At 62.6% G+C, this 12,662-nt stretch overlaps 2 protein-coding genes across 10 annotated transcripts in view; both read left to right on the top strand.

The window, feature by feature from the left end:
• Positions 1 to 8,835, top strand: part of ANK1 (ankyrin 1) — a 41,811-nt gene extending 32,976 nt beyond the window's left edge. For 8 of the 9 annotated variants that reach the window (XM_085299519.1, XM_085299521.1, XM_085299518.1 and 5 more), the window contains 5 exons: positions 972 to 1,527; positions 2,201 to 2,471; positions 3,629 to 3,712; positions 3,875 to 4,033; positions 6,626 to 8,835. In XM_085299519.1, the coding sequence (XP_085155645.1) occupies positions 972 to 1,527; positions 2,201 to 2,471; positions 3,629 to 3,712; positions 3,875 to 4,033; positions 6,626 to 6,652 (1,097 nt within the window). In that variant the 3' untranslated portion in view covers positions 6,653 to 8,835. Of the gene's footprint in view, positions 1 to 971; positions 1,528 to 2,200; positions 2,472 to 3,628; positions 3,713 to 3,874; positions 4,034 to 6,625 lie in introns of those variants that run through there. The other variant, XM_085299523.1, reaches the window with a different exon arrangement.
• A 654-nt stretch (positions 8,836 to 9,489) lies between these two features.
• On the top strand, positions 9,490 to 11,793 carry NKX6-3 (NK6 homeobox 3). The gene is made up of 3 exons (XM_085299313.1): positions 9,490 to 10,289; positions 11,078 to 11,247; positions 11,327 to 11,793. Exons 1-3 carry the CDS (start codon positions 9,605 to 9,607, stop codon positions 11,555 to 11,557), a joined length of 1,086 nt encoding a protein of 361 aa, XP_085155439.1. The 5' UTR covers positions 9,490 to 9,604; the 3' UTR covers positions 11,558 to 11,793.
• The last annotated feature ends 869 nt before the right edge of the window (positions 11,794 to 12,662 follow it).

Genomic DNA, 12,662 nt, shown 5'->3' with positions numbered 1-12,662 from the left:
GTCACCAGAGACTGCCCCCACGCATGGTAGCAAGGCCCTCACAGCCAGCCCCCCCGGGCCACCTTCTCCTGCCTCCTGCACTGCCTTGCACACCTCCCTGGGTGGCCCTGCACTGCACGGCTTGCTGCTGCCTGAAGAGAGGGCACCATTAGTGCACTGGGGGCTCCCAGTTACCCTCTGTGGCTTTGCTGCTGCTGGCAGTTCCTGGCTGCCTGCAGAGCAGAACAAGTTCTCTGGGGGTGAAAAGGGGGCCAAGTTGCTCAGAGCTGAAAAAAGGCTGGGCAAAGCCACCTGCCTGGGCGGGAGTGCCTGGACCAGCTGCAGGCCATGTCAGTGCGCCTAGGCTGTCCACTCCACCATGGATGAGGACCTGACAGCTGCCAACAGCYCCAGAGACACAGACAGATTTATGGGGCCCTGGCTACATCCCACAGAGCCCCAGGGCTGTGTCACATGTGCCTGGGTCCCTGAGCAGTGCTGTCCCTCCCTGCCCCTGGTGCTGCCCCCAGCCTGCTCCTCTGCACCATGCAGAAGGCTTAGCTTCACAAGCTGGTGCCCACAGGACTTGGCAATGTTAGCTCTAGGCAGACCTTCTGCCAGATGGATGGGGCTGTGGGCAGGCACGCAGGAGCTGAGGCAGCAAGGCAGCCAAGAGGACTCTGCCCTGAAGTGTGGATGGGGCATTCATGCGGCCCCGGCTGGTGCCCTCGGCACCTCAGGGCCTGCCCAGCTCAGAGCTGGCACTCAAAGGGAGGCACTGTGGCGCTTGCAGGGACAAGAGGTACTGTTGAAAGGCCATCGCTGCTGCGAGCCACCTCTCTGCTCAGCCTAGCAGCTAGGGTCCAGTGTGGCCAGACAAATGCCATCCCCAGGGCAGGCACCCTCCCTGAGGCTGCTCCCCTTCTCCCAGCTGCGCTTGTGTGTGCATGTGAGATGGCTGCTGGAGATGTCGCCTCTATCTGCCCATGTAGGTTATGCTTCGCTGCAGGATGAGCTGCTGTCCCCTGCCTCCCTGCATTACACACTGCCATCCCCGCTGCGTGCTGACCAGTACTGGAATGAGGTGGCCATCATGGATGCCATCCCCATGGCCGCCACTGAGCAAGATGCCCTGATGGAGATGTCCGACATGCAGGTGTGGTCCTCAGGACTCACCCCTTCACTGGTGACTGCTGAGGACTCCTCTCTGGAATGCAGCAAGGCCGAGGACTCAGATGCCACAAGCGAAGGCCGATTCCCGGGTCAGCTGCCGGCAGACACACATGACCCAAACCACCTGGGCTCTATGGACCTGGTTGAGGATGACACAGTGGACTCAGATGCCATGAATGGCCTGATAGACCTACTAGAACAGGAGGAGGGTCAGAGGCCAGAGGGGAAGATGCCACCCAGTGATCGCCAGCTGCAATTGGCCGAGGAGCAGGACCCAGAGAGTGCAGTGTCTTTTGTTTCAGTTCAGCAGAAGGCGCAAGCCGGGATCACAGCGTCAGCTACTGTGAGCCACATTGCTGAGAAGAGTGCAGACAGGTACTGGGGCCTGGGGCACCAGGGAGGCTATGGGAGGGGAATGGAGCTGCATCACCAGCTATTACCCGGTGCTGGGCCAGCTGTAAGCATCTTCCAGCCCGGCTTGCTCCTGTGCTGGTCGCCAGCTCTGGAGTCCTAGCACCACTGTGCAGACAGAGTGGTGGCTCAGGCTGAGCCCCTGGCACCTCTCTGGAGATGCACTGTGAGGCTCCTCGCAGAGCTCCTGGGAGGGACCCTGYGCAGGCAGCCAGGCCCTGCGTGTAGGTCATGTTTGCCACAGGCAGTTTGACCTAAGCCACTTCCTCCCACACTCTCAGTGACACCAATCCTCCTGAGGTCCGCAGTAGAGTCAGGTGGTGCAGGGTGCTGCCTTAGACCCCATTGCAGTAGAGTGCAAAGCCCAGAGACAGTTGGGCTGCAAGGCCACGGGACAGGCAGGGAGCATGGGGAGAGGAGGTGTGTGCCTTTTTATGCATCTGCATCTCATGCAGCTTGTTCTGGGCCCTGGTGGCACCAAGAACCGGTGGGCCCTGAGCGTGGGGGTGTGCAGGGTGCACAGGTGCGTTTGCGAGAGGCAGGCTGGTGCTCCCTGGTGCAGCAACTCCGTGGCAAAGCTGACTGCCTCTCTCTCTCTGTCTCTCTCTCCCTGTCCCTGTCCCTCTCCGGTGCCCAGGCTGAGGGACTGGAATGCAGAAGGCTCCTTTATCTCCTGCCTACAGGACCTGACAGCGGGCTCCTGGCAGGAGGGGGTCACTCGAAGGCTGCGCCTGACACACACTACGGCCTCCGGGGTGCAGGGCCAGGAGCAAGAGCAGGTCCTGGTGCCAGGCGTGGAGCCGATGCGGATCAGCTCCGCAGAGGACAGCGACTGGCAGCCCCAGCACTCCATGGGCCAGGCCTTCGGCTGCTGGCAGGAGAAGACAGACAGCAGCTTCTTTATGCAGGTGAGGGTAAGAACAAGGAGACCTGGACCACAGGAGATGGAAACCTCACAGGCAGTGTGTTCCTGACCTGCCGCAGGGCCAGCTGGGCTGCAAGAGGTGGAGGTGTCCTGGCAAGCTGCCTGCCCCTGCCTCTGTGCCCCTCTGGCCTCTCTGCCCAGGGCTGACCCAGAATAGCCTGATCTACACTCCGCATGCCAGTGCCTGCTCTCCATTTATAACCTCGCTGGTCACCCTGCTCACTTCCTAATAGAGTATCTCCCTTGGCCCCTGTCCAAGAGCCTGCCAGCACTGGGCACARAGCACCCAGAAATAGAGCTGGCCTCGGGGCCAAGGTGGGTGGTGGGAGTCCTCCTGTAGTCCCAGAGCATGTGCCAGGTGTGTACCAGGCCAGGGCATGCACCAGTGGCATGTGGCTGCTCAGCTGGCAGTGCCCCTCTGCAGTGCCGCTCATGCCCCCCGCCGAGCCCCCAGACCTCCTTGCTGAGGGCTGCGCACTGCTACAGAGCCCAGAGTGGGCTGACAGGGAGGGGGACGGGGCTGTCTCCTGACCGGATCCATGGGAAGGGCAGTGCTGTCACCACCCTGGCTCTGATGACTTGGACAGAAGCGAGTGCAAAGGACACTGCAGCTGCCCGCTGCCTTCTCCCGCCCACGGCCAGCCCATCCGTGGCAGCTCGAGTTACAGGGCTGCTCCCAGGCTCCTTGAGCACCATGGCTGGGGTCTGAGCGGCAGGCTGGGACCACAGGGAGCCGCCGGGGCGGGATGTGGGCTTTCCTGGCACAGCTGCTGGTTGCCCTGGTGCTGCTGGCCTTCTTCCTGGTCAGCTGCCAGAACGTCCTGCACATTGCCCGGGGCTCCCTGCGCTTCCTGCTCAAGCACGCCCACTGCGAGCTGGACAAGGAGCTTGGGGAGAGCCAGGGGCTGGCGGACGATGAGGAGTCGTTCTCCACCAGGGTTGTCCGCCGGCGTGTCCTTGTGAAGGTAATGGGCTGGGGGCCGAAAGCCTAGCCCTGGGCCTAGTGGGGACAGCAGAGCAGTTAGGGACCAGGGCCCCTGTGGGAGGCAGAGGCTGTGGGTGCATGTCTGCATGATGTCCCACTGCAAAGGGTCCCCTTGCCCCCCCTGAGATGCCCCGCTGTCCCTCCTCTTGCTGCAGGGGAATGAAGTCCTCAATATCCCTGGGGAGCAGGTGACAGAGGAGCAGTTCACAGACGATCAGGGCAATATCATCACCAAGAAGGTGAGTGGCTGGGGCATAGTGCTGTGGTGGGCATGCTGCAGCACAGCCAGGGCTGTGCAGGGCTCCCGCTGCCTGCTGCTGCCATCAAAGTTGTGCTTCCCTGGCTGGAGCTGGGGCGGGGAGCGCAGGCTGGCAGTGACGCCCGGGGTCTGCTCTCCACAGGTCATCCGGAAGGTGGTGCGGCAGCTGGGCCCGGACGACAGGCAGGAGCACAAGGAGCTGCTGCCAGAGAGCTCCAGGCCGGAGCTCCACGACGCAGAGGCTGAGGCTGAGCGCTTCATGGAATACACCAGCCTTCATCGGGACAGTCGGGGGGCCAAGGTACCGTGCAGCTCGTAGCTCAGCCCCGGGCTAACACTGCCTTTGAGGGCGCCGGGGCTCCACTGCCGTCTGTGCTTCCTMCTGCCCTGCTCACTTCTCTCGCCCCTCTGCGGCTGCTGGGCAGCCCTTGCCCACTGCTCTATGGTCTTCTTGCTCAGTGTCTTCTGTCATCTGACTCTGCCTTTCCCTCTCCTGTCCTCTTCTGTCTGTCTGTCTGTCCATCCACTGGGCTGGTGTCCTGCTTCCTGCCCCTGCAGCTTTCTCAGGAGGAGGTGCGAGTCCGTGTCCCGAAATTGGAGGTCTCCGGGGGCAGGATGGGGGCTCAGATAGTGAAACGTGCCAGCCTGAAAAGGGGAAAGCAGTGACCCCTCAAATGGCCTCTTTTTGAGGTAACCCCACCTTCGCTCTTCCTTCCGTGCAGCGCCCCGTGCTGCCTTGTGCATGGAGCTGCTGGACACACGCCTTGTCCCCGGGGAGTGCCAGCAAGACTGTGTCCAACTGCCAGCCTGCCAGGCGATTGCTGTGCTGCAGCTAGGAGCTGAAGACACATGGTTTTGGTGCCCCAGATGCTAGCCCATGCCAGGGCCCAGGGCCTGGGTGAGGTGCATGGACTTGTGCCCCTCCTCTGCAGTGGTCCTCAGCCAACTGCTGGCGCTGGAGCCATGTTTGCACTCAGCTCTCCACTGTGGCGCAGTGCCGGGGCTGCTACGGTGGCCTAGATCCTTGGAGTCATTACTCCACTGCAGTCCCATGTCCGCAATGATGGGGCCATGGGATTGTTGCTGCTGGTTGCAGCAGGCTGCAGCAGAGGAAGGACTGTTGTCCAGAAAGCTCTAGGGACTGCGTAGTACTTGCACTGGGGCAGTCCGAGTTCTTGGCCCAGTTTCTTCTTACACTGCCCTGTGTCTGCCTTGAGCCRGACCCAGTGCTGCAGTTACTGTTATGGAATTGACAGTCCCCCCATGACTGTCCCTTCCAGGAAGGCCCCAGGACTGCCTCAGCCCAGAACAGAGCTGTCCCCTCCATCCACCAGCACCAGCCGTGCAGCCTCACTGCAGAGGAGTGGCACCCCTGGAGATGGCACCCCTGGAGCCTGCACCCCTGCCCCTGGGGTACAGCCCATTGCTGACACAGGAGCAAAGCAGGTGTGGGTGTCATGTCTCTGCTGGGCCAACCTGGCCTGCTACCTCTGCTTGCAGTGCTCCTGATGGGAGATACAAGCAGTTCCTGCTGCCAGCCTTCCCTGTGAGGTGGCACGAGAGGGCAGCAACGAGGTTTGTTTAGACTCACACAGCTGCAAAAGGGCGGCAGACAGTGGGATGCTGCTGTTGGATACGAGCRGAGCAGGGGTGCAGGAGTGGTGAGGTGCAGGGCCATGATGCTTGTCAGAAATGAGGGCAGGGAACTTTTTTCCTTTGCACAGGGCGCTTTGCATTGCTCCCCAGGGTGGGTGCTGGAGCATGCCTTGAGCCTTGCACATTCCCTGCCTCCCTAGCCTCCCCTCTTCGGTGAAGTGGGCCAGTCCCAAGGCATGGTGCTTGGCATGACATACTTGGACACAGCTGCACTGTTGTCCTCTGCATACTCACTGCTGGGCCGGGCAGCGCAGCACTTGTAGGAAGGTGCTGCAGGCATACCTGCATGAGCAAGAAGACTGCCAAGGAAAGGCAGCCACTGCTCTGGCCTTTGCTGCACACATGCAGCTGCGTTTGTCCTCTCTCACACACACACACTCCCTCCTTTTTTCCCACTGTGTTAGTGGGATCTCTGTGGGTGCATAGCAGTCAAGAGGCTCGTGCCTGTGTCCATGCCTGTTGCCTGCCCTGCGACGCAGACAGGGCCTGGGGCTGCCACCCCGCTCTGTGAGGCAGTGTTCCTGCTGCTCTGCAGCATGTGGAAGTGGCCTAGTGGCTGCAGGCAGGGTCTTCCCTCTGCTGTGAGGTCAAGGTGCAGTCGGCTGCCCTAGGCAAGCCTTAGGGCTCAGGGCTGGCCTCAAAAGGCAGGTGTTGGTCCCAGAGCCTGCAGCTGCCCACCCAGTTCTTTCCTGGTGCCGCACTGCTTGTGGTGCAGCCCAACCCAGAAAGTGAGCCAGGAGCTGTGAAAGCTGACAAGTCCTGCGCAGAACCAGCAGGAACCGAGGACTCCTGTTGCAGCGATGGATGGTGCCGCCTGTCCTGCAGCACCTTCCTTGTCAAGGATTGTTAACATGAGAGGTGCCGCTGCAGGCTGGTGCACACCCTGTGCAGGACCAAAGGTCCCTGCTGCCCTGGCCCGTAGCAGGTGATGCATGCAGATTCACACGTGGGCAGCCCCTCTGAGCTGCAGGCAGCTCCCTGCAGCAGGCACAGCACTGCCAATACCACCCATACCCTTGCTGCTGGTTCCAGGCAGGGCACTCAGCTGGGCTCTGGTGCTGCCTCTCTGATGCTCCTAAAACTTGCTGTGTGCTGGCTGGACAGAATGGCTGCAAGTGGGGCAGTAACAGGGTGCAGAAGGAGCTGGGGCTGCTGTGTGCCCAGCTGCCCCCTTCCTTTTTCACTGCTGTGCCACCTTGAGCCGCTGGTAACTCCGTCTCTCTCTTTGTCTCTCCAGGATCTCACCTCAACACCAAACCACTGAACGCCACCTGTGCTCTGACACATACCTGAGAAGAGGAGAGCGGAAAGCAGAGAGTGGAGGGGAGCAGGGCTGGCTGTACATGTTTCTATAGGCTAATGGCATGATTTCTGTATGAGACATACTTACCGTCCTATTCGCATGACTGACTGACTGCAGACGCATGAGCTACCGTACTTAATACTGACGGAGGGGCCTCCGTCCCCAATCCGCTGCCACCAGGAACCCAGAGATGGCCACAGGCATCATGGGCACCAGTCTCTTGGCTACTCTGGGAGGCAAAAGCTGGGCTGGCAGCAAACACGAGGGAAGGAGCATCCACCCTCACACGCTCGTGTATGTATATGCGTCCCTGTGCCCCATGCGAGAGGGAGTCTGGGGCAGCACGGTGCTGCCTGCCGTGCAAGGAGAGAGTCTCAGCCCCTGTCTCCGCCCTGCCGCTGCTGGACTTGAATCTCATCCCCCAGCGGTTGCTGGGGTATGGGAAGGGCAGCAGTGGCCAGGAGCATGGGACAGGTGGGCTGTAAGAAGCACAGAGTGGCTGGTGCAGGGCTGCCCCTCCTCTCCCCAGCACGTGCAACGTCTCGCACCAGGGCAGGGCTCTGGCCAGAGCACTGAGCTCGTTGCTTGTGTTGAAAGTGTAAACTGTACAGCAATCAGCCTTGTGTATATGAACYAATAAATACTATGCAAACCCCTAGGGACACTCTAGCAGTGTGTACAAAGCACTAACAGCTCTGCTCCCAAATACCTCTTCAGGCTGCAGGAGGGGCCAAGCCATTGGAGMACATGAGCAGCTCTGGTGACTGGAACTGGGAGGCTGTAGCAGACTGCTCCTGCCCTGTACTGCTCTCTGGTCATCTTCTAGTGTGAAGAGAGGGGCCTGTGGGAGTGGTCCCATGGGTTTGGCCTTGGTGCAAGCCCCAGTTTGTGTTTGCTCCAGGTGGGGTGAAGCTGGTAGCCCACATGGAGGTGCTAGGCCCAAGGAGGATGTGTAGTGACAGAGCAGGGGATGCTTGTGCCACACATTGGGCTGTGCCTGGCTCTACTCAGCACAGTATCCGCTCAGGAGACGAGCCAGGAGCTGGCTGGAGCCAGCCGACCTGTACCACACACCTGCACAAGGGCTCTGCAGGCCATGGGGCCTCCTCCCCTGGCCTCTTGCAAGGGCACAACTGAGCACAGCTGCAACCTCCRCCAATGCTGACTCTCCCAGGACCAACCTGGGCAGCTGCACTTTGGCCCTGTTAAAGGCCCTGCTGCAGCAGGCCAGACCAAGCAGCTACCCCGAGAGCTAGAGCCAGCCTGGGGCCCGCTACTCCTGCAGTGATGGGCAGCGCTGCCCACGTGGCTGAGAAGTGCCACAGGCTGGATCTGCTGCAGTACTTGACCCCGGGAGGTCAGGATGCTGATAGCAGCAGTAGATTCCACATCCCCTGGCTCTGTCCCTTACCCAAACCAAGGCAGGGCCTGGGGGTTGCAGTGCAGGGCTGCCGGGCCCCTGCTCTCCCCCACACACACCCAGAGGTGGCCATCAGGTGGCTTCGCAGGTCTGTAGTTGCTCCCTGCGGCCACACGCAGAACAAGCCCCCGCTCACTCCTGGCCGTGTGAGGGGGTGCRCTGGCAGGGCAGCCCCACATGGCAGCAGGTGTCCATCTGCCAGGAGAGCCCCGGGTCCCGTGCAGCCCGGGCAGGAAGCCTAGCTGCAGCAAAGCAAACAGCCAGCTTAGTCTCAGAGAGCAAAGCAACTCCCCAGTTTGAGCCATGTAGGGCACAGACTCTCCATCCCTCACCCTTGCCGCATACAATAACCTCCCTAGACCCACTGCAACAGCTGCTGCCAATAGCATTGCCGTAGAGTTGTGTGTGGGTCCTTGCTTCGGCCTCGTATACTCCTTAGGGAATGTGCTGTGTTGCAACCGTGCCAGGCACCTGCAGTGGCATCGCTTTGCGCTCGGATTGCTAGTAGGGCTGGTAGGGGGAGGCTGCATCTGACATGAACCTAGTGAATGCTGCAGTCTGCACACTAGAAGCTTTTTAGAAGTTTTAAAAATTACTTTTATTTTCTTTTTTTAATTGTTATGGAAACAAGCCTTTTGGATCTCCCTGTCTTAGCCCCGATGTATAGATCATTTCCCTGTACACCAGTTATCAGATTATGAATTAATAAAGAAAATGACACAGACTGTGTCTCATCTCTGCTTCTCGGGAGTGGAGGGCTGAAGCTCCAGGGAACATGGTGAGATATGGTGTGTCTCCCCCCCCCCCGTGTCATACCCTACGGCTGGGGGGGGGGGGGACAGGCAGCTGTTTGTACCCTGCCATTGATGGGGGAAGGCCGAGGGGTGCAGAAAGACACAATCCTTCCTGCACCAAGCAGGAGTTGAGGTTGACTTGGCAGCTGCATCCCAGGAAGGGGCTGCTCATCCAGTGGCATCTGCTCCCCATGTCCTTCTGCTAGTGCCTGCCTGGTGCGTGCACAAGCATGTGCTGGCCTGGGGCCACGSGTGCCCTCTTCACACCTATGTCTGAGCTGCAGGAGGTCACCCAGCCATGCAGAAGGGTGATGGAGCTGCTGTGTCCCATGGGAGATGGTGCTGCCGAGTCCCCTGGGAGCTGGTGCTGCCCAGTCCCATGGAGGTGGTGCTGCCCAGTCCCCTGGGAGCTGGTGCTGCCGAGTCCCCTGGGAGATGGTGCTGCTGAGTTCCCTGGGAGGTGTTGCTGCCCAGTCCCATGGAGCTGGTGCTGCCGAGTCCCCTGGGAGCTGGTGCTGTCGTGTCCCCTGGGAGATGGTGCTGCTGTGCAGGTGCATGTGCACAGCCCCAGCAGGAGTGCACAGCTCACAGCATCCCCAGCGCCACTGGCTTTCAAAGGGCAATTTGTCTGGAGYGAGCCAATCATGGGCTGGCCCCGTGGGGCAGCCAGTGGGAGCCGAGCCTGCAGTGGGCCAGCCAATGGGAGCAGAGCCTGCAGCAGCTCGGCCAATGGGGGCTGGGTATTCTAATGGACCACGTCTTTATCAGAGAAATGTTGCCTCTGGCCAAGCCCAAGTTGAGTGTCCGGCGCTGGTGGCATATCGGGCGTGGGGTCAGCCTGGGCCGGCGTCAGCACCATCCCCACCAGGCACCCTCGCCAGCCTGCCTGTGGCCCTGGGCCCCGCTGGCTGGGTGCCCAGGCCTGACAGCCCCGGGGATGGGCTGGCCCTCGTGGCCCCGGGGCGCCAGGCTGTAGGGCTGCCACGTGCGGCTCACAGCACCATGGACGCCAACCTGCCCGGCACCTTCCTGCTCAACGGGCCGGCACTGGGCCCCTTCCCCGAGGCCAAGGCACCCGTGTGCCAGTACTCCGTGCAGAGCTCCTTCTACAAGCTGGGGGCCCCGGGGCTGGGTGCCCAGCTGGCTGCGGGCACCCCGCAYGGCATCTCTGACATCCTCAGCCGGCCGGCAGCGACGCCAAGCAGCGGCCTCCTCCCTGGCTATCCCCACACGGGCGGATTTGGTGGACTGAGCTCCCAGGGCGTCTACTACGGGCCCCAGGTGGGGACCTTCCCCAAGGCTGGCAGCGAGTACCTGCCGCGGGGCCGGAGCTGCTGGGCGGAGGCCGCCCCGGACTGGCGCGGCAGCCGGCACTGTGGCGGCCGTAAGTACAGCGAGGCACAGCGCGGTGCAGCATGGCATGGCATGGTGTAGTGCAGCATGGCACAGTGCGGTGTGGTGCAGCATGGCACGGTGCTGCATGGCACAGTGCAGCACGGTGTGGTGTGGCACAGTGCTGCATGGCACGGTGCAGCACGGCATGGCACAGTGTGGTGTGGCATGGCACGGCATGGCATGATGTGGCACAGCATGGTGTGGCACAGCATGCCACGGTGCAGGCAGGGCTGCATCTGGCTCTTCCCACCACCCGCGTGGACACAGCTCCAGCCCTGGTGCCTGCGTGGCTGGYGCTCTCTTGCCTGCGGTGGCCTCTGGAGCGGGACCGGTCCGGGAGCAGGGATTAACTCTTTGCTCAGCCCCACTGTGGGCTGCAGCCGACTCTGCAGCACCTGCTGCTCTGGAGAGCCCTGGCCCGGCCAGGACGGGATGGGAACACAGAGCTATGGACCCAGGCGGGGGGGAGGGAGGGGCACTGCCCAGCTGGTGCTGGCATTCCCGGAGCAGTGCTACAGGGACCCCCGTCCAAGCGCGGAGCCTCAGCACTGCCCCAGGAGCCCGCAGGCAGGACCGGGTGCTGGCAGCCAAGCAGCTGCATCCCTGTTCAGCCCTCTGTCGCTCCTGGGTCACCAGAGTGCCAGGAGCGCCCCATGCCTGCCCGGAAAGGCTGCCGCTGTGGAGCACACGGCTCCAGAGGGGAGTGTGGGGAGGGAGCTGCCAGTGCTGGCTGCTGCGGTGCGAGAGTCCCGTGCTCACCCGCTCCTCCCTCCCCAGCCCCAGCCCACCTGGCCGACAGCATCCACAAGAAGAAGCACACACGCCCAACCTTCACCGGCCACCAGATCTTTGCACTGGAGAAAACTTTTGAGCAGACCAAGTACCTGGCTGGGCCAGAGCGGGCCCGGCTGGCCTATTCCCTTGGCATGACGGAGTCCCAGGTTAAGGTGAGTGTGGTCCAGTGGGGCTGGCCCGCGCTGGGCATGAGGTGGCAGCCACTKATGGTGCCGGCACCGTGGGGTGCAGGTGTGGTTCCAGAACCGCCGGACCAAGTGGAGGAAGAAGAGCGCCCTGGAGCCCTCGTCCTCCTCTCAGCGGGCCGGGGGCACGGGCGGGGAGCGGGCAACCTCTGAGACCGAGGATGACGAGTACAACAAGCCGCTGGATCCCGACTCGGATGACGAGAAGATCCGGCTGCTGCTGCGGAAGCACCGTGCTGCCTTTTCGGTGCTTGGCTTGGGCTCACACAGCGGCTGAGCACTGCTGCTGCCATCACAGTCCTTGCACCTTGGCACAGCCTGCCCCGTGGTGGCCACAGGGCTGCCAGCCCTGCCCCCAGTGTCAGTGCGGGTGGGTTGATGTTCCCAGCCTTGGGARCCATCCTGGGTCCCTGGGAGCCACCCCCGATCCTGGATGCCATCCCCGATCCTGGACRCCATCCCTGATCCTGGGGGCGCTCCTGTGGCAGCCAAGCCCGGGCCCGGGAGGCTGTATCCCCCATCGAGGCAGTGTCCCCCCGCGGCCCGTCCGTGGCCGGCTCTGTGGGGCGGCAGTGTGCTCAGCTGAGCCGGTGTGCGGGGCACAGCCCTCGGAGGTGGTGGCCTCATCAGCACTACTGAAATAAAGCTCCCAGCCCCACCGAGTGCCGTGTGCCATGGTGCGCAGCTGGGGCGGGGGGGGGAGCATGCATGAAGCTGGGCCGTGCGTGCGGCAGGAACTGAGTGTGGGGCAGGAACTCTGCCAGGGGCTGGGCTGGGTATGGGGCTGAGCTATGCATGGGCCAGAGGCTGTATGTGGGGTAGGGGCCGTGTGTGGGGCAGGAGCTGAGCACATGGCCCCGGAAGGCACATGCAGGTGGGGGGGCTGGTGGGACCTGCAGCCTGTGAGGCCAGGRGCTGAACCCTGCTCCCAGCTCTGGGCCTGGCCCTGGGGGGCCCTGCTCGGCCCCATGGGGCTCCACTCTGGCCCAAGGGCCCCACTCCACCCTGGGGGCCTCCACTCCCACCCTGGGGGCTCCGCTCCAGCCCGGGGGTCTCTGCTCTGACCCAGGGGGCTCCGCTCCCACCCCAGGGGCTCGCGGCCCAGCACCGTGTGGGGTAAGCAGCCCCACCGTGGGGCCAGGCTGCAGCACCTGCCGGCCGCGCCCGCTGGAGCCACTCGTTGGGGCCTCTCGTAGGAACCTATTAGCAACGAATAAATATCATTTATCTTGGCAGCGTGAGCAGCAGCCATTCACCTGTCGGGGCCGCAGGATTGATGCCGCATCGATAGCTGCGGCGAGTTTGCTGCCGCYCTGCCACCCCCCCGCCCTGGCGTGGGGCGCGGAGCCCCGGCTGCCGAGCCGGGCCGAGCCGGGCCGGTC

This window comes from Rhea americana, unplaced genomic scaffold (assembly GCF_003343005.1).
Source record: "Rhea americana isolate MKP2758 unplaced genomic scaffold, rheAme1 scaffold_15, whole genome shotgun sequence".
Classification (NCBI taxonomy): domain Eukaryota; kingdom Metazoa; phylum Chordata; class Aves; order Rheiformes; family Rheidae; genus Rhea; species Rhea americana.
Note: the sequence above shows the minus strand (reverse complement) of the source record. Positions and strands in the feature narration are given on the sequence as shown.